Raw genomic sequence first — 20,866 nt, 5'->3', positions numbered from 1 at the left:
TTGATTGTTATCGTTTTACGTGAACTTAACATGGTGTCATAGACGATAACTAGGTAAGGACTATATTTGATGGATTTCCAACCATAGAGATCAATTGTATCAATTTTATAAAACTAAGATGGAAGAGTAAATTGCACGAATGATCCCTACGGCTTAGGATAATTTTTATATTTCGTTCCTAACTTATTTTTTTAACTTGGAAGGTTCCTACTTTTTGTTTTTCTTATATGCTTGGTCGCTACTATTTGTTTTTGTTACGTATTTGATCTCTGTCTTATTTAAAAATACTATTATTTAAATAGAAGAAAATGATAAGGTAAGTAAAATAAAGTGAGGAGATGGGGTTGTGGGTATGTTTATTTAAATAAATGGAAAAATCAATGACAAGATAGTCTTTTTATGTAAGATAACAACCAAACGTATAATAAAAACAAATAGTATAAACCTTTCGAATTAAAAAAATAAATTAAGGATCAAACACACAAATTATCCTAAACCATAGGGACCATTCGTGTAATTTACTGAAGATGGAACTTCAATAAATTGTATACTATGGGGACCAAAACTGTAATTCAATGTCATGTTATCATGTATATGCATTGTTATCATAAACAACAAATAAAATATAGTCTATATAAGTTATCAACAAATGAACATTGCTGCTTTTGACAAATTTCCATTTATTTATCATCATATTTTGTTCGGTTTACATTTAGCGTCTTGCTTCACTATTTTGACCTTGATGACCGCCAACATACTTCAAATCAAGAACTAATATTTTAGTCGTAAAATAAGATCAATCTATAAAATAATCAAAATAGTAGATACTACACAATCATACAAATTAATTTCATAATACAATAGCCAAATAAATATTCATTATACACACAAAAGCACGAAATCATTTGTACATAACCAAAGACAAACATAACAATACATGCGTTCCAAATAAGTAAGATATATCACGGCGTAAACTCGATAACTCATTTCTGGATTCTCATCTCTATTATACTTCACTTAAAGATTCTCAAATCCATACTAAGTTCAACAAGTCAAAAACTAAAGGTCAAAAACGAAATTCAACCTAAAGACACTGCACTTTCCTCGTTAGAAACCTCTTCTTGATTTAAAATATCAACTATAGATTGAAGTTCTTGCAAGACTTCTTTCATATTTGGTCTATCCCCTTTCTTCTCTCTCAAACAAGCAAGAGCAAGCTTACAAAACATCTTCACACTAACCACCACTGGGCCAGGCGGCTCCTCCCCAACCAACCGTGGATCCACCACCTCCATAACCGTGCCCGCCCGTTGAGCCACATAAACTGCCAAATTCACATCCTCTTCCCCTCTCTCAAAATCAATCGCCTTTTTAGTAGTCAAAACCTCAAGCAACACAACCCCAAAACTGTAAACATCACTCTTATCAGTTAACTGATAGTTTCTATAATACTCTGGGTCCAAATACCCCAATGTCCCTTGAGCACAGGTTGATACATGGCTCAACCCTGGTCGAGCCAGTCTCGAAAGGCCAAAATCGGAAACTTTTGCATTGAACTCATCATCTAAAAGTATATTAGTTGACTTTATATCACGATGATAAATTGGAGTATGAGCCGAATTGTGAAGATATGCTAACGCTTCGGCGGTTTGTAAACATATTTTTACCCTTAATTGCCAATTTAAAAAGTTGGAGGACTCTTTGTGTAAATGTTGATAAAGGGTACCCTTGGAAATGAACTCATAGATCATTAGTGGCTGTTCGGCTTCAATACAACATCCCAAAAGTTGAACAAGATTCTTGTGGTTGACTTGAGAAAGAATCGCGACTTCATTAAGGACTTGTTGTGTGCTTTTTATGTTTCCTACTTTTGCAGATTTAACGGCTATGATCGTGCCATCTGGCAGATTGCCTTTATAAACTTCACCGAATCCACCGATTCCTAAAATTCGATCTTTTGAAAACCCGTTTGTTGATGTCTTTAATTCTTTTAACGTAAACATTCTTGCGGATTTCATCCCGGAGTTCGATTTGAACAACTCTTCTCTTTTCTTCGCCACCTCTGCTTTCCGGCGAATCCTTCTTGATTTTCCGATTGTCACGGTGGCCATCACCACCGCCGCCACAAAAAACAAGACCACCCCGATCGAAATCTTGACCGGAAACCCGGTTTTTGAGATACCCTTTTTCGAGCAGACTCCGAGGACGTGATCCCAACAATAACGTCGGTTACAAATACATCGGGATATACCCTTTTCGGTAATTTCACATTTGGACTCACCGGAGCAATCGGTTTGAGTTTTACAAACGGGTTCCGGCGGTGGGGCCCACTGAATCTCAACCCCCTCTTCCCATTCTTTTGCGGGTTTTTCATTTTCTAAATTTATAATGCTTCTAAAAGCCCGACAACCGGAGGAATGCAACCGGATCTTGTAAGCCGACGGGAGACCTCCGGCAATGAAAGTACAACATGGGTTGATTGTATTTGCACATTGAAGAACTCGGGCAGGGTCAACCCTGCCCGAGTATTCCAGATACTCATGACAAAGACTTGACCGAGTACAATTAAGAGGGGACACAAGTAAACGAGGGGAACAATTGAAGATGAAAATGGTGTTTTGGGATGATATGTTGAATGGGAGTGATTGGTTTAACCATAGTCCTTCGCTAACCGGGAAATCTTGAGTTATACATTGGTTAGGTAACCATGGTTGAGTTTGGATCACTAGTTTTTGAGTTTGTGGGTTGATTTTGAGGACAAGATATGAAGTTCCATTTAGGGCATTGAAGTATAGTTTTTGATTATGGCATTTGAGAGTGTAATCGGGATTGCCACAATTAGGGTTAGTGCTTAATGGGTATGGGACTTTTTGGAGGCCACAATTGGGACAAATTTTTTGAGAAGAAGAAGAGTAGAAGAAGAAGAAGAAGAAGAAGGAAATGAGAAAGAAAAGAAAAGTCATGGTTTTGGATTTGAAGGGAAAGAGAGAAATTGGAAAGAAATGGGTGTGAAAGGGGTGAAAGATAGAAGGATAAATAAAGGGTAAAAAGATTGGAATAAAGTGGCTTTTTTTTATATAAAATAAAATATGAAAATGTGGTTTAAAGAATCTATGTTGAAAACTACTAAAGTGTGTGGGACTTCAAATGAATTATTTCTATGGAGGAAATGTTTAGAATAAGGAATGCAAATGACAAGACATGACATATTGCATTTGATACCTTTTTTATTACATGTAATGAGGCGAAACTCACAAAAATAGAACGATAAAGATTCATTCTAGAATGTTTGTACGTATAAAAGACAACAATACCCACTTATTTTCATTATAAAAAATAACCCTAGGTAGCTAATTGAGTTCCATCCTGTCTAATCACTGTTAGCTTTTTTTTTTTTTTTTTTATATACATACATAAACAATGAGTTAATAGAAAAAATCAGGAATATATCACTTTTCCATTAACGTTCTAATTTTGACAAATTTGTCTTCATTTATTTTTCCCTCCCCAAACGCGTTTCAATGGTGAAACATAAAAGGAAAATGATTTATAAGCCGAATAACGTTTACAAACCATTTAAAAAGAGAAATTAAATTATTTTTTATTTTTTATGTTTATAATTATTTCTACCCAGTAAAATTATGACAAATCATCATTTAATTTTATTTTATTTAATATATTCATAATATAACCTTAATGAGTTAGTTAAAAAAATATTGAATGATGACACTTATTATAATTTATTGGGTAAGAACATTTGTAGGTATAAAAAATAGAAATCAATTTAATTTCTCATTCGAAAAACCTAAATTATATTTTATCAGCTTAAGAAAATCCAACAAACTTACATTTTATCTAAAAGAACCCAACTAACTTATATTTTTGTTCGATTCTCATTAGGGTCAACCGGCTAATGAAAATCAACTAATAACATCACTTAGGACATGGAATTAAATATAGAAAAATGGTTTGTAAGACCAATAAAGTTTCAAAACCGTTCAAAAACCTCAATCATTGTATGTTCATAAAACCCAACAAAATTAACCTTTAAAAAAAACATACGTGTTTATCCAGTTATCATTAGAAACAATCAAATTCATTAGGTATACAATTAGTTGACAAATAACATGATATTATATTTAATGACATGGAATAAACATATTAGAATTACCCTATATATATATATATATATATATATATATATATATATATATATATATATATATATATATATATATATATATATATCGATTATATTTGTGTTCAATCTCTTGTAGTGGATACTTCTTTTTCTTCCGCTCGTTGATGTCCAACTCAAGATCTACAAAAAATATATTTGATATGTAAATTCTTGTGGATATAGAGGTCCTTCTCAGATTTGGACATCTAGAACGGAGGATCATGTAGAGAAAAAAATTCAGGGCATGTTCGAACAGATAAGTAAGTGTGAGTGAACATTTTATCAAGTCCGTCTTCGATCTATGTGTTTGGTTCCTTCAAAAAACAAGAACTTATTAAGATAATAAATCAAATAAGTTCTTGTTTTCGAAGGAACCAAACAAATACATATAAGATGGACATAACAAAGCTTTCAACTACATTTATTCATTTGTTCAGACAATCCTTAAACTTTTTCTCTCGATGATCCTCCGTTCTAGATGTCAAAATCAAGAAGGGTGTCCACATTCTACATTTCTACAAGGATTTGCATCATCAAATATCTTATTTGTAGATCTTGAGTTGAACATCAACGATTGAGAGGAAGAAGAAAAAGTAACCACTACAAGAGATCGAACACAAAAGTCATTAGTTTTTCTTTCTCCAAGCCCTAAATTGATATATAAAGGGCAATTTTAATCCGTTTATCACATGTTATTAAATATAATGTCGTGTCATTTGCCAACTAAATATATACCTAATTAATCTGGTTGTCTCTAATGAGAATTGAATAAAAAAGTAAGTTCATTGAGTTTTTTAGACAAAAGGTTAAGTTCATTAGATTTTTTTGAACAGACAAAATATGATCGAGATTTTTGAACAATTTCGAAACTTCGTTGGTCATACAATTCATTTTCCTGATATCTAATCCCTTGTTTTAAGCCATGTCACTCATTGACTTTCATTAACCGGTTGACTCTAATACTCTAATAAGAATTGAACAAAAAGTATAAGGTAGTTTGACTTATTAGACAAAATGTTAAATTCGTTGGTTTTCGTGGACACACAAAACATAATTAGGGTTTTTTGAATGGTTTGAAAACTTATTGGATTTATAAGTCATTTTCCCAAAAATAAATCCATATCGCTACAAATCTGTGAAAAATCGACATAAAAGTAGAATATGAATATCTATGTAATTGACAAAAGTTCTTGCATTACGGTTTATTATTATATTATTATTATATACCTTCCATGAAACACCATTTTACAAGATCTAAAATCACAAAAAATATGACACGTAGTAGAAAAGTAATGGTAGTCCAAGAACCTACAAAAAGCAGCTTCATGGTCCCGAAGAAAGTGATATAAATAATATTCCAATTTTTATCATGACACGTGTCATCCTCTGATCTTCTCGTTGTACAACAAAAGGCAATATAGAATATTCATGTTACCCTTCAACTATTTTGACAGGAGTCCTACATCAGATAAATTCACATAGAGATTAATTATAAGTATTTTGATTTTTTATTGCAAGGGAAATAACGTTTTTTTGAGTAATTTAATACTTTATACTTACCCAAATGGACTTTGTTTGATGGACAATAATTCAATATCTATCTGCATTGTTTAAAAAAAAAAAAAAAAAAAAAAAAACTTTCGTTACAAAAAAAGATTGAAGAAACTGAAAATTAATTTAGGGAAAAGTGGAGGAAAGGATATTATATGGAATATGTAGAATGATTGTTCAAATGGGGTTAAATTAATTTCAAATATTTGTTAATTATAACATATTACAATTAGTAATCTACCCAATTATAACAATTTTATCCAAATACAAAGCAAATTTTATCGGTGTAATAATGGATTGATAAAAATATATTTGTAAAAAGAATGTTGGTACAAAAAAGGGTAAATTATAGTTTCACAGTTTAACAATTAATACAAATATTTTTCAATTAAAGCTTAAAAGTTTAATATGGGTAAATTTCTAAATGAACCATTTTGGATTTAATACAGTCAAAATCGTTAAATCGGAAAAATGTCATAAACTTTTATGATTTAATACAGTATAAGTGGTTAAACCACAAAATTGTCAAAAACAAAAAGATTTTCTTTAATTTTTCCTATAAAAAACTAATAATAATAACTGAAATAAATGAAAGTACATTGCTATTATTCAAAAGGGACCCACGCCAATCAAGATGTGAATAAAGTCCCTAGTGAATCCGATACACACAGAAATAAGTGACCACAAGATAAAGATATCCACCAACTTTAACTTTTCACATCATGATAAGGGCATTTATGTCATTTCACACTAGTAGTCATACCTCAATGGTTGCATTTGGAGGAATTTCTTGCACACCTTTGCTTCCATAAGCAAGTTCTGGGGGTACAATCAGTAGTCGCTACAAGAATTATAGATCAAATATTCAAATATTCAAAATCCAGGGGGCATTTGGTATTAGATAAACACTACAGGGGCTGGTTTTGACAATTGCTGAAAGTTTAGGGTACCTGTCCTCCTACTCGCATGCCTTGGACACCTAAATCTAACCCTTTAAGGACATTTCCTCTTTCAGATTCACCAACATCAAACCCGTAAGGCTGAAAAAATATAATGAAATTCGGTCAACATTTTTCATTTGACTAATATTTATTAACGTAAATCCAAAAGTAGAAGTAACAAGAAACATGAATAATGAATTGATTGTTTTTATTTATACCATCATTTTGCCATATTTCCGATCTTGTATAAAAAATAAATTCAGAACAATCGTTATTTTGGAAAATAATTTATAACTTTTATGGTTTGATTGGAAAATTAAAGTAATAGTCGTTAAAACTTAAAACCATAAAACTGCATTAAATATAATGATTTTTTTTTGTTATATGACTTTTTTATTGCAACATTCTACTTTCATTTCTTCCTATAATCAGGTAGATTTTTCAAAAAAAAAAAATGAAATGAAAGTACATTGCTATTTCTTGCATTTAGTTTTTTAGAATTTAGATTTTAACTCTCCTTACCGTTCCACCACCAACACCCATCCCTTGTCTACTTGTCATAAAAGTGATGTTTCTCCATTTAGCAACATAGTGTACCTACAACATCAGTGTCTGACTTAGAGGTTTTTTGATAGTTGTTGACTGAGTCAGAAGCTGCTAAGTGTGGTATCAAACAGTCTGACGAGTTAGACCCAGTGAGAGGCATATCAAACAACCTGTTATATTTTCTTTACATATAATAGCAACTTACATACAATTCATTACTCATATTAGCAACATAGATACATTTCCTTACAGATGATAACAAATAATGTATAATTACCATATACGTAGAAAAAATTTGAATATATATATATATATATATATATATATATATATATATATATATATATATATATATATATATATATATATAAAGTTTGTAATAAGAGATAAAAATATAAAATTGGGACACAAACCGTACTGCAACCCGAGATCCCTTTACAGCTTCAACTCCATTTCCAACCTTCAAATCATAGTACCTAAACAAAATTAACTTACAATATTAATTGTTTTTAATTAATTTTGACAATAATAAACGGAAGCGGAAAAATGGGCGTGTTGTGTAATTGGTTATAATGGGTCGGGTTGACCCACCAACAAGTTTTGTTAATATTTGGGCAAATTTCATAGGAAAAGAAACTTAAATTTTAGGTAATCTTGCGGTTTGACTTTGACCAATAGTACTTTTTTTTTTAATTGAACCATTTAAACAATTTCAGACATTTTTCTAAATTAGCGATTTTAGTTTTTGTATGTTCACAAAAGCTATAATACAAAATTGAATTTAATATGTTCACAAAAGCTAATGAACCCTTTATTTTATTTTTACTTGATAAATAATTAATGAATTTAATATGTTCACAAAAGCTATAATACAAAATGAAAATCTAAATAATAACACGATTAAGCATTTGAATACACTTTCGGCAACTTTCGACCCATTTCTTTTTTAGCTATTTAGTTTAGTAATTATAAATTATTATAAAACTTGTTATTAAACCAAAAATGGAAATTAATTGTTGTTTGTAGTTAATAAGTTACTAACTTTAGCCCATTGGGAAGGGTTGTGTATTCACTCTCAGGCACTTTTGCTCCCTTAAGCTGCAATAAAGATAATAAAACTTTTATAAATTGTATTAAATGATTTTGTGTATATAATTAATTAATTTATATATAATTAATAAAGATCTCACAGCTCTTCTACTTGTACTAACAGCATCAGCAACACCAGTGACACAAAAACCAGCAGCTGTTCATTGTAGAAATTAATTTTCAAGCATTAGGCACATAAACAATAAGTTAAGAAAAACCTTAAATTACTATATTACCCCTCCTTAAATAATCGATCGATAGGGTTACATTCTGATGCTAATAACCAAATCAATTGAGAAACCAGATTTAGGGTTCTATATGCAAATTAAAACCCTAATTAATTGCTCATCTTTTTAAGGGAAATGATATCAGTATCACAAATGTGAAGGAAAAAGAGAAGTAATTTACTGAATAAAGCAAAACCTGTGGCAAGAAAACAATTCATGAACGCTCTCCTCCCCTCAATTTGAAAAAATGGTGCATCTGTAGCGACAGAAGCTTCTGACGAAGATGATGAGCAATTACATGAGAATGCAATCCTAATTTTATGGGGCGATCCCTTTTCTGCAAATTAAAGGGAAACTCCTGAGACAGATAGACATAATCAATTATAAAAGAAAGCGAATAGGATAGGTGGATATACTTACTTGAAGTGGTAATGGAGGACAAAGAAGGGGTAAGGAGAGATGGTTTATAGGGGTAAAGAGAGAGTTCCATGGGAGTATTGGAGGTGAGTGTTACGAATTGGGAAGAACGAAGGAAAATTTTGGGATTTTTTTGAAGTGGTGTTTGTGCGTTTGTATGCATGAAACTATGAGAAGAGATTAGGAATTTAGGATAGTATCGTGAATATCATCCACATTTGTTGTGGTCTAAAAAAAAATAAAATACAAATAATAATAATAATAATAATAATAATAATAATAATAATTTTAGTGCTATATAATAGTTGGGTGTTTGGGAAAAAATAGTTTATTGTTTATTTTTATTAGTTTATTAGGCCAATTTTCTTAGATTGCTTAGAAGTATCTATATAGCTAAAATATGTTTTTTTTTTATGTATAACAATAATATTATTATTAAATTTGATATAATAATTTGTATACTAAGTGATATAATATATTAATTATTTTGAATTATATAATAATATATATCTATTAAAACTGCATAATCTCAATCTTATGAATAACCTTTATCTGTAGATTACTCATTAATAAAATTAAATAAAATATATGGTTTAATGTTATTTATGATTGTTGTTATTGATAATTAATTTTTTAAAAATTATTTGGTTAACGTTTTAAATTCTATCATTGTAAATATTTAAAACATCAAACAATTTTTTTTACTTTAAAGGTAAAAATATAATCATTTATATAGAGCTATTTTTAACTATTGTTATTATAAGTTGTTTTAAGCTATTTATTTGAAAATTTTTAACGATTATAAAAATATCTTTAACAAATATTTTAGTTAAATTGATATTACAATTTAGTTTTTATATTTAGCACTATAATTATCACTTTTTAACTATTCACAAAATATTATTTGGGTTTTTTAAGTGGAACTGAAATCTATATTTAAGTTGACCCTATAATATTATATTTATATTAATAATTTAAATATTTTATCGAAATTGTTCAAAAGTTGTAGCTTTAAACTGATAATGGTTTACACACAACAACATATTAAATCTAATAAATTAAATATAATATGTTAACAGTTAAAAACATAACTTTATAAGTAGAAATAAAAATATTATTTTAATATTGAAATTTAGTTTATTTATGATTACACTTTAGGTTTGATACTTACTTAACCTTATTAACCAATTTGAAGTCATTATTAGAAAGACACTATAATTTATCACTTTTAATAATTTACAAATATTCTTTAGGTTGTTTAAGTTGTACTAATATTTACATTTTAAGTTGATCCTATAAGGTTAAATTTAAATTAATAATTTAAGTATTTTATACAAATTGTTCAAAAGTTATAGCTTTAAAATGATAATGGTTTATGTACAACAATATATTAGACATAATAAATTAAGTATAATATATTAAAAGTTAAAAACATAAATTTATAAGTAGAAAAAAATATTCTTTTAATATTGAAATTTAGTTTATATATGATTACACTTTAAGTTTTTTATTTATTTAACCTTATTTACACATGAGTAAAATTAAATATAATATATGGCTTAATATTATTTATAGTTTTTGTTATTGTTAATTAATTTTTTAAAATTTATTTTCTTAACGTTTTAATTTCTATCATTATAATTATTTAAAACATCAGACATTGTTTTTTTATTTTAAAGATAACAATATAATCGTTTATATAAAGTTATTTTTAACTATTGTTATGTTAAGTTATTTTAAGCTATTTATTTGAAAACTTTTAACGATTATACAAATATCTTTAACAAATATTTTAGTTAAATTGAGATTATAATGTAGTTTTTGCATTTAGCACTACAATTTATCACTTTTAACTATTCACAAAATATTCATTGGGTTGTTAAGTGGAATTGAAATTTATATTTAAGTTGATAGTGTAATGTTATATTTAAATTAACACATTGGAGTTTCAAATGAATGCGGTGAAAGGAAAAATAAATGGGGGTTTCAAATTAATGTGGTGAAAGGAAAAATGTTTCCATTATAAGTATATAATGATAATGATTATTAAAAAGAAATTGAAAAGTCATGGGAGCTTGAAATGAATGTGGTGAAAGGAAAAATGAATGGGAGTTTCAAATAAATGTGGTGAAAGGAAAAAAAATGTTTCATTTATAAGTATACTAGGCGAATGTCTGCGCGTTGCACAGAAACACCTATATAGTTCAAATCTTTACAAATATATGTTTTATTAATTATAACAATAACGTCGTTTTTAAATTTGATATAATAATTCGTATACTAAATTGATATAATATATTTGATTATTTTGAATTATATGATAATATATACATCTATTATAATTGTATAATGTCAACCTTTTGAATGACTTCTACTCGCGAGTTACTCATGAATAAAATTAAATATAATATATGCCTTAATGATATTTATAGTTTTGTTATTGTTAATTAATTTTATAAAATTTATTTTCTTAACGTTTTAATTTCTATCATTATAATTAAGTAAAACATGAGACATTGTTTTTTTGATTTTAAAGATAACAATATATTCATTTATATAGAGTTATTTTTAACTATTGTTATTGTAAGTAATTTTAAGCTACTTATTTGAAAATTTTTAACGATTATATAAATATCTTTATGAAATATTTTATTTAAATTGAGATTATAATTTAGTTTTTGCATTTAGCACTGCAATTTATCACATTTAACTATTTACAAAATATTCATTGGGTTTTTTCAATGAAACTGAAATTTATATTTAAGTTGACACTGTAATGTTATATTTAAATTAACAGTTTAAGTATTTTGTCCAAACTTTTTCAAAAGTTGTAGCTTTAAATTGATAATGGTTTAAATACAACAACGTATTAAATCTAATAAATTAACTATAATATGTTAAAAGTTAAAGACATAACAATATAAATAGAAGTAAAAATATTATTTTAGTATTGAAATATAGTTATTTTATGATTACACTTAGGTGAACCTAAATCTTGTTATGCATATATTATATTGTTGGTTTCAATATTTATGTTATTTAAATTATGCATATATTACAAGTGATATTGTATGTGTCATTATGATGCAAATTTCAAATGATAACAAAAGGGGGTATAACGATAAAGGCAAAAACAAGGCCTAAGTGTCGGTTTTAGGTATAAGAGACTTGGTGATATCTTTGATACATTACATGAATGTTGGTAGATAACAACTTTTTAGGTTTGATCCAAACTTTGACTTTTCAGGCTTTATAGTTTTCTTGGTCTACTTTGATTGTGGTTTTGGTCCTTTTGAAAATTGAAAAGACTAAATTCTCGATACATTTTTTTAAATTTAATTTAATATTTTATTATCAATAAACATTAGGCCTCATCCTCTCTCTCTCCCTCTCTCTCTCTCATACACACATAAGAAGAACATTTACTCTCCCTCCCCCAACTCTCGATACATTACAGCTCCACCTAAGCTTAGGTACTAAACCTCTAAAATATGTCGTTTTAACTTGCTAAATATACCCGGTTTGGTTTCACTTAGTAAATATATCATCCTCCATAACATTTCTTTCTCTCATTATCGTTTAACCGTCTCTGTTTTCTTTCCTCCATTATCGTTTATTACTTCACCCAGGTGAACATTACTAAAACCTAAACCTAAACCCTAAACCCTAAACCCAATTGTGTCGATCTTGAATTTACATCTTGAATTATTAATCGTGAATCCATTAACCGTAATCTTTATATAGTAAAACAATGTATTTTCAAGAGGTTTAGTACCTAAGTTTAGGTGGGGCTGTAATGTATATTCCATTTTCCCATATATATATATATATATATATATATATATATATATATATATATATATATATATATACACGAATATGATTACAAGATAACAATAATCCCTTATAATTAGGATCTATCTATACAACAGGATATATCATATATTCAAAACCTTTTACTTAATTTGTTTACATTCCCCCTCAATCTTAACTGTGACTAGGTTCAGATTGTGCGACTAGGTTCAGATTGTGCCTGAGACAATCCAACATATTGCGTGTTGCTCGCTTTGTAAATCTATTTGCATTTTGATCGTTTGAGGATCTGAAATGAACATCAAGAGCACCCATTGCCACCTTTTCTCTAACAAAGTGAAAATCAACTTCAATGTGTTTGGTTCGTGCATGAAAAACTAGATTAGCCGTTAAGTACGTAGCCCCCAAGTTATCACACCATAACACAGGTGGTCACATTTGACGAATACCAAGCTCCTTAAGTAAGGATTGTATCCATATAGCTTCTGCTATACCATTAGCTAAAGCCTTGTACTCAGCTTCTGTGCTGGACCGAGACACTGTGGGCTGTTTCCTTAAACTGCATGAAATGAAATTTGGGTCGAAAAATACTGCAAAACCTCCAATAGACCTTCGATAGTATAAGCAGCCTGCCAAATCCGCATCTGTGAATATACTCAAAAGTGTAGAGTTGGATTTCTGGATGCGAAGACCTATATTTGTCGTGCCTTTAACATATCTTAATATTCGTTTTACTACCTCCCAATGTACATTTGTAGGTTTCGAGAGGTATTGGAACACCTTATTTACAACAAAAGAAATATTTGGTCGTGTTAGGGTGAGATACTACATACCTCCTATCATGCTTCTGTATTTGAAAATTTCATCATCACTTAGTGGAGTTCCATAGTTAAGGGAAAGCTTTTCAATCACTGACATGGGAGTTGAAACACTTTTACAAATCAGCATGTTGGCACGTTTTAAAAGATCATATGCATATTTGTGTTGCATCAAGATAATTCCCCCTGAATTGTGAGCGAATTAAATTCCCAAGAAATAGCGAAGTTGACCAAGTTCTTTGAGAGGAAATGAGGAAGATAAGGCACGTAGTAGGTGATCGACTGCTTGTTGAGAGGAACCAACAATAACAATATCATCAACATAAACGAGCATATAGATAGTAGTGTCACCTTGATGAAATAGAAAGAGTGAACAGTTTGTCACTAAGCCGAGAGAACCAGGCTCTTGGTGATTGTTTAAGACCACAAAGTGCTTTGTTTAGTTTGCACACATGTTGGGGTCGCTTGGAATCCTCAAAAACAGGAGGGTGCTACATATAGACTTCCTCATTTAGAAACCCATGAAGAAAATCATTACCGGCATCAACCTGACGAAGGTGCCACCCACGAGAAACTGCTATAGAAAGAACCAAACTAACGGTTGCCGGTTTCACAACAGGGCTGAAAGTATCTTGATAATCCACACCATATTGTTGTGTAAAACCACGTGCAACCAAACGGGGGTTTTTTTTTGTCAATGGACCCATCAGGGTGTTGTTTAAGTTTAAAGACCCACTTGCATCCAACCACATTAATACCAGCAGGGCTGGGAACCAAAGTCCATGTGTTGTTCTTCTGAAGAGCATCAAATTCAGCCTCCAGAGCGGTATGCCAAGCTGGTTGAGACACTCGGTGAGGTCACGACACTCGGTGAGTGATTCTTGAGTTTTGAAAGTATTTATGAAGTCTATGGTATTCACCTCCCCAGTCAGATTGAATAGCACGAATTTTAGTATTTAACAATCGCTCAACATGATTTTGAAAATTGTAAAAAATTTGCTCAACATCAGACTTAGTTTTAATAAGGTAGATCCAATTATAACGACTAAAATCATCTAAAAAACTAATATAATATTTAAAAACTAATATAATATTCAAGTGGAGAAGTAGTTACACGAACAGAACGACTATAAGGAAGTTTATGACTCTTAGCACACTGACAAGCATCATAAATAGTTGACTCGTTATTATAGACACATTCTAATTTATTTGACTTCAGAATTGACTTGACAATTGTTGGAGCAGGATGACCGAGACGCCGATGCCATTAAGATGGTTAGACTTTAACACTTGACGCAGACTTTGAAGAATTACTAGAAAAAGAGCGATTCATTGGTACTGGATAGAGACCTCCTTTGCTTCTATCGAGTAGAATCGTTTTCTTCGTGACCATGTCCTTAACAAAAAAACAATTAGGATAAAGCTCAATGAAAACATTATTATTAGAAGTGAGTTTATGAGCAGATAAAAGATGCTTGTTGATATTAGGGACATGTAAGATGTTTTTGATAGCAAGAGATCGACCTAAACCGGGAATTATAGAATGACCAATATGAGAAATTGACAAACTTGCTCCATTTGGTACTTGAAATTGACCCTTCCCATGGTAGCGCTCTTGAATAGTCAGACGATCAAGATCACTTGTAAGGTGATTTGTTGCTCCCGTATCAATGTACCAGCTTGATTCTGGGTTGTAACCTCCTGTGGTCACACAATTTCCACTACGATACTCCTCAGCTTGATATGCATGATTGAACCTGTTACGACAGTTCAATGCAGTGTGATCTGGTATGCTACATACCTGACAATGTAGGTTACCATTATTTCTGCCACGTCCGCGACCACGTCCATGGCCACTGCCACCACGATAGTTATTTTGCTGATTGGAGTTATTATGCCCATTATTGTTGTTGCGACGAGGGGCATTGGGTTCATGACTAGTGGCATTGTTGGCTGATGAAGTATACTCCACTGTAGTGTTCATAGAGGCTGCTTGTGCTTCATGTGAAATTAAATAAGAGTAGAACTCTGGAAGAGTTACCTTCCGCTCATTGCTTAGAACAATAATAGTAGTGAAAAGATCACTGTGTCTAGGACCCAAGCCGGCTAGTATTTAACCAATCACTTCTTCATCACCCATAGGTTGACCAATGTTTACCATGGTGTCGGTGAAACCTGTCATTTTTTGATAATACTCGGCTGCACTCATGTCTCCTTTCCTTGTTGTGGATAGTTGAGTACGAATCTGAATAGAGTTTCCTCAATGTTGTGCAGAAAACATGGTGTGGAGGGTTGTCCACAATTCCTTTGCAGTATTAGTGCAGCAGATGAGTTGAGGGAGAACCTCTTCTGTCATCGAGGAAAGCAGGCCTCCAACCACAACCTGATCTTGAATAGCCCATGTACCATAGTCTGGGTTTGGCGATTCCTTGGCAGTATCACCAATTCATGTAGTTACCTTTACCGGAGGAGCAGGTATGGTTCAATCAAGATGTCCAAAGAGATGAACACCTCATAATATAGGAACAACTTGAGCTTTCCATAGTAAGAAATCGGTGCGAGTTAACTTACATGAAATAGCAGTAGAAATGGTGGAAGATTTTACGGGAGCAGACATTGTAGATATATCCTTTGGCGAGGAAGACTAAAGAACCGGAGATGGAAGGTAGGTTTTGTTTGGAGCGTGAGATCTTGGCTCCGATACCAAGTAAAACATAGAGTTTGGCGTAACGTATCATAGTGGGATTGATTGAATATATATATATATATATATATATATATATATATATATATATATATATATATATATAGACAATTATGATTACAAGATAACAATTATCCCTTATAATTAGGATCTATCTATACAACAAGATATATCCTATATTCAAAACCTTTTATCTAATATGTTTACAGTTTTTAATTTTCAGTATGTGTACATGTGAATTTTGAGTCATAATTAAAGGTTGTTGGGTTTGAGTTGTAGGTTTTAGAACAAAGGAAAGAGAAGTAGAGTTGAATGTTTTGCATATAGTCACTGATACAATCGTTCATGTTGTGTAAATCGATCCTTATTATCTCATTAATCATCAATCATTTTTAACTTCTGGATGAACCTATTCTTAATTGCCGATTCGATGGTTTTTATTCTCCATTGTGTTCTTCATTTGCACCCACTGTTTGGATCGATTTATCATTTTGTTCTTATTATCGAATTAAATCTAGGGTAATAGCCTCTATAATTCGTTATCAATCCTTGTGTTCGCATGTGTTGAACGTGAACCTAATCATCATTTAGTTCATACCCAAATCTTCATCTAGTCATCTATATGTGTGTGTGTTGAGAGAGAGAGGGTGATCCCTCTCTTTATTTATTAATTATTAAAATAGATAAATATATATTAAATTAAAAAATGAAAAATAAATACATGATGGGAATTATAGTCATTTCAGTTTACCGAGGGACCAAATACGCATCGAAACAAGGCCAAAAGGACCACCAATACAAAAAAGTTGAGGTTTGGACCAAACCTCAGAAAAAATACATACCACAGGGACCATTTTTTCCAGTTTTGTCTAATGTGTATTCTATAGTTGTATTAAATTCAATCAATGTAATAGTTAAATTTACTTCTTTACTTATTGGCTTGCCTGCTAGATTATATTACATTGCAAAATAGTAGTTACTTTAACTATGTTACCACCATTAATATTAGAGTTCTGGGGTCTTGATATTCTATTTCATATTATTTATGTTGTAGAGACCAAACATGGATCCCAAAAGAGAGGGTTATGGTCAAGGTGGAGTTTCCCCTTGTATGGGTTGGGGGTCAAGGGGAGCAGCCCCCCTGTGATCTCGGTTGTTGTGTCCAGTGATTGCAACTGTAGTGTCTCACCCTCCTTCTTTGGTTTATAGTTGCATATCAATGTGTGGTTAGATATGTCAGTTCACTATAAATAGAGCTCTAATACCAACCTGTCGCACCCTCGAACCAGACGCCGGAAACGTCCGAGGGCTCGCGTGACTTAAATTGAATATCATCACCATGAATATACATGAATAATAACATAAACATCACCATGCATCAATATATTACAACTGACATTGTTCACATCAAGTACATTGTTTAAACATTGCATATCCATAACATAAATTGTTTCATAGTTTTCAAAAGCATAACACCTTAACGTACTTGGTATTACTCCTCAGCTTACATGTTACCTGAGAATACAAGTTATTTTGAAAACGTAAACATATGGAATGTTGGTGAGTTCATAATCATGGTTGTTATGAAAATGTTTTGTGTAGTTTATAAAACCCAGAAAATCCGATATTTTCTGAAAAAGACAATTGTTTGTACCAAAGTGTGAAGATCCATAGGTTTATGCATGAATGATTTCAAAGCGTGTATAAATGAAAAGTTTTGCATTATAGTTATTGAAAAGTACAAATGAATGGTGTTGATTTCCTCGAAAAACCTAATGTTTTCCGATCAGAAGATATAATTGTTTCAAATTGTTAAACAGTCACAACGAATGATTATGATTTTTCCCTGATTACTCGGATAGTATTAGAATTGTTTATGTGAGTCGTTATAACCATGCATGATAATGACTAGTTCGCCTGTCTTGGCATTCGAATGAATGCCGAAATTGATCTTAAGAATTTGTCACCCTAGACTGGCCGAGTCTAACTGTAGCGAAAAGTTGAGGTGTGGGGGAGTCACCCCCGTATAGATCTATAAACAAACTCTCGCTCTCCCTCCATGAGACTTTGATTATAACTATAGAGTACAGACGACCCATATAGGTGCCGCCCGCTATTACTCACTGAATCTAACATGAATTTGATTACCATTGATTAACGACCTGTATATGTTTACTGAAATGAAGGTAGGCCTAATAAACGAGGAGAAAAGGATTACAAGGTCCTACTAATCCCACGTATTATTTATGGATATTGGGTATACGAAGGGCACGTTGGCCCATTTCACATTTGATTTACTTGGACCTTACTAGCAATGCTAATGGGCCACTAAGACCCAATAGCACTTAAAAGCCATTGAGGGTCCTTTAAATATGAAATTGGGTCATAGAAGGCCCAATAACATTTATTAATATCCTTTAGGCCCAAAGTCATGTTAATGGGTCACAAAGGCCCAACAAGCATGATTGGAACTTTCAAGCCCAAAGATTTGAATATTTAATTGTTTTAGGTATTGCATAATTGTCGGAAAGATTGATTTTTATATTCGTAACGACATGAGGTCGGTTGGTTACTTACAACGATATTTAGAATTACATATATATTCGTGTTTCTATTTTCGTAAGTTGTAGTTTGGTGTTTTTAACTCAATATCCAAAAAATAAAATAATTGACTCAAAAATATTGGTTTGAACCCTTTCAACCCTTCTTTAGTAAAAATGACAATTTTAGTCCTTTATATAAAAAAAGACATTTTAAGCCCTTAAACCATTTTCTTGACACTTTTGACCCATAGACATGTTCAAGTGATATTTTAGCTCAAAACTTATTCTTTGGTAGTTTCAGCCCTTCCAGAAAAGTGTTTTTCGGTTAAAGCCCAAACTTTTTGCAACTTTTACAATTTTGGCCCAAAATCCAAAAACTTTACATTTTTTTAATCCTTGTTTGGAAAAATATCATTTTAATCCCATGAATTAATTTTGTTTACTCTTTTCCCCCTTGTTTTGAGAATTTCACCATTTCGACCCCTTGAAAAACACCTTTTTTGAAAATTTGGGCCTAAAGGCCGAAAAGCCCAAGGTTTAGCCCATTAGGCTAAAATTTACACTTTTAGTCCTTTAAAAGTCAAGATTGTTATAATAACTCATATTTTAACTGATTTGACCTTTTTAACCCTTATAAAACCATAAATGACATTTATTTCCCATCTTTTGCTTATTTGTAAAAAATGGTTCATAATTTGGATTTGTGTTTTGTTTTGTTTATTTTAAACTTGTATAATACTTTGGTCTTGATAACAACATGTTTTAAGATGCCTTAGAACATATATATCCTAATCATGGTTAAGGATCTCGGCTAGATCATGATTTTTCACACTTATTTATCAAATAAATTCAAGAAATCATACATATGATACAAAAACACATAGATCTACACATTTTACTTGTATTCTCCCCCAAAAATCTTGTAAAAACCGAAAATAGAGGGGTATAAACTCACCTTTTCTTTTGGATCTCGGTTTTGAAGAAGAAATGAAAGCAAATGGTGAGATTTTTCGGCATTGCAAGCTTCTTGGAAGATCTTTGGCTTAGATGTGTTCTAAGAAGCAAGATCATGAATTTTGTATGAGTTAACAGAGATTTTTGAGGTAATCAAGAAGTTAAAGTATGGATCAAACAACATCTTACCAAGGATTAGTGATATTAAGAAAAAATCTTCTTGTAGCCCCTTGTGAATCTCGAAATTTTGGAGGAAAAGTGAAGGAGTTCTAGAGAGAGTTTTGAAGAAACTTTGAAATGGTGATGGGGTGTATGTGTGTTTCGACCGAATTAAGAGGAGGGGAGAGAAAAGAGTGTGAATTGAGTTGACATGCATGGAAGTATGGGACTTGTGCATGGATTTCCAATGGACAAATAAGAGGTGGCATATAAAAGTCAACTCTTTTCCCCCCATTTTTTTGTAGTTGGGCCGAGAGAAGGAGAAGAAAGAAAGAATTTGGGCCTTTTGTGATTAAATCCATATTATGGCCTATTTTGATGATTTTTCGGCCCAATAGGTCTTTGGAGATGTTTCACGACCCAAAATAAATTAAACTATGAGTCTCATGGCCCATTTGGGCTAGTTAGATTTGTTATGGCCCAATAAGGCCCATTAGAGATAAACTTGTCCATTTTAGATCCATTATGGTCCAAAATGTTAAGTTTCATGAATGTGGGTCCAATTAGGGCCCATTTAAGAGTTCTAAGCCCAAAATAGTCATTTTGGAAACTTATTAGCCGATTGGGCCCAATAAGGAAACCCTAGTCCATGATGGACCTAAACCGGGATTTCTAGGGTATCCAATTCTTTGTTGACTATTTGAAATGTTTGTATAGAGTGTTTGATGAAATTTTGTTGTCATTGACTAAGCATCATACATGCTTTAAGTTTTAATCACCATGTTATCATTATTCAATGTTTACAAGGCATCAAATTTCCTAGTTGTGACAGATCTGTAGGACTACCTGTGATATTTGTCTTCATGATTATATGTTTGTTGCTTATGATTGTTATATGGTATATGTTGACATATTGTGTTGGGT

At 31.3% G+C, this 20,866-nt stretch overlaps 1 protein-coding gene and 1 pseudogene across 2 annotated transcripts; both read right to left on the bottom strand.

The window, feature by feature from the left end:
- Nucleotides 1-868: 868 nt before the first annotated feature.
- On the bottom strand, nucleotides 869-3,028 carry LOC145030886 (wall-associated receptor kinase-like 20 pseudogene; annotated as a pseudogene).
- Nucleotides 3,029-5,357: 2,329 nt separating this feature from the next.
- LOC145030884 (FKBP-like peptidyl-prolyl cis-trans isomerase family protein) lies at nucleotides 5,358-9,140 on the bottom strand. Of its 2 annotated transcripts, none has more exons than XM_078979324.1 (10): nucleotides 8,955-9,140; nucleotides 8,716-8,871; nucleotides 8,409-8,464; nucleotides 8,261-8,316; nucleotides 7,637-7,694; nucleotides 7,195-7,269; nucleotides 6,682-6,771; nucleotides 6,495-6,572; nucleotides 5,741-5,781; nucleotides 5,358-5,639 (listed from the first exon to the last, which is right to left on the bottom strand). In XM_078979324.1, exons 1-10 carry the CDS (start codon nucleotides 9,112-9,114, stop codon nucleotides 5,612-5,614), a joined length of 798 nt encoding a protein of 265 aa, XP_078835450.1. In that variant the 5' UTR covers nucleotides 9,115-9,140; the 3' UTR covers nucleotides 5,358-5,611. The 2 variants fall into 2 exon arrangements, with proteins under 2 accessions (XP_078835450.1, XP_078835451.1); XM_078979325.1 differs by having other exon boundaries at nucleotides 8,731-8,871; nucleotides 8,955-9,139.
- Nucleotides 9,141-20,866: the final 11,726 nt, after the last annotated feature.

This window comes from Lactuca saligna, chromosome 2 (genome assembly GCF_052625555.1).
Source record: "Lactuca saligna cultivar CGN05327 chromosome 2, ASM5262555v1, whole genome shotgun sequence".
Taxonomy (NCBI): Eukaryota; Viridiplantae; Streptophyta; class Magnoliopsida; order Asterales; family Asteraceae; genus Lactuca; species Lactuca saligna.
Note: the sequence above shows the minus strand (reverse complement) of the source record. Positions and strands in the feature narration are given on the sequence as shown.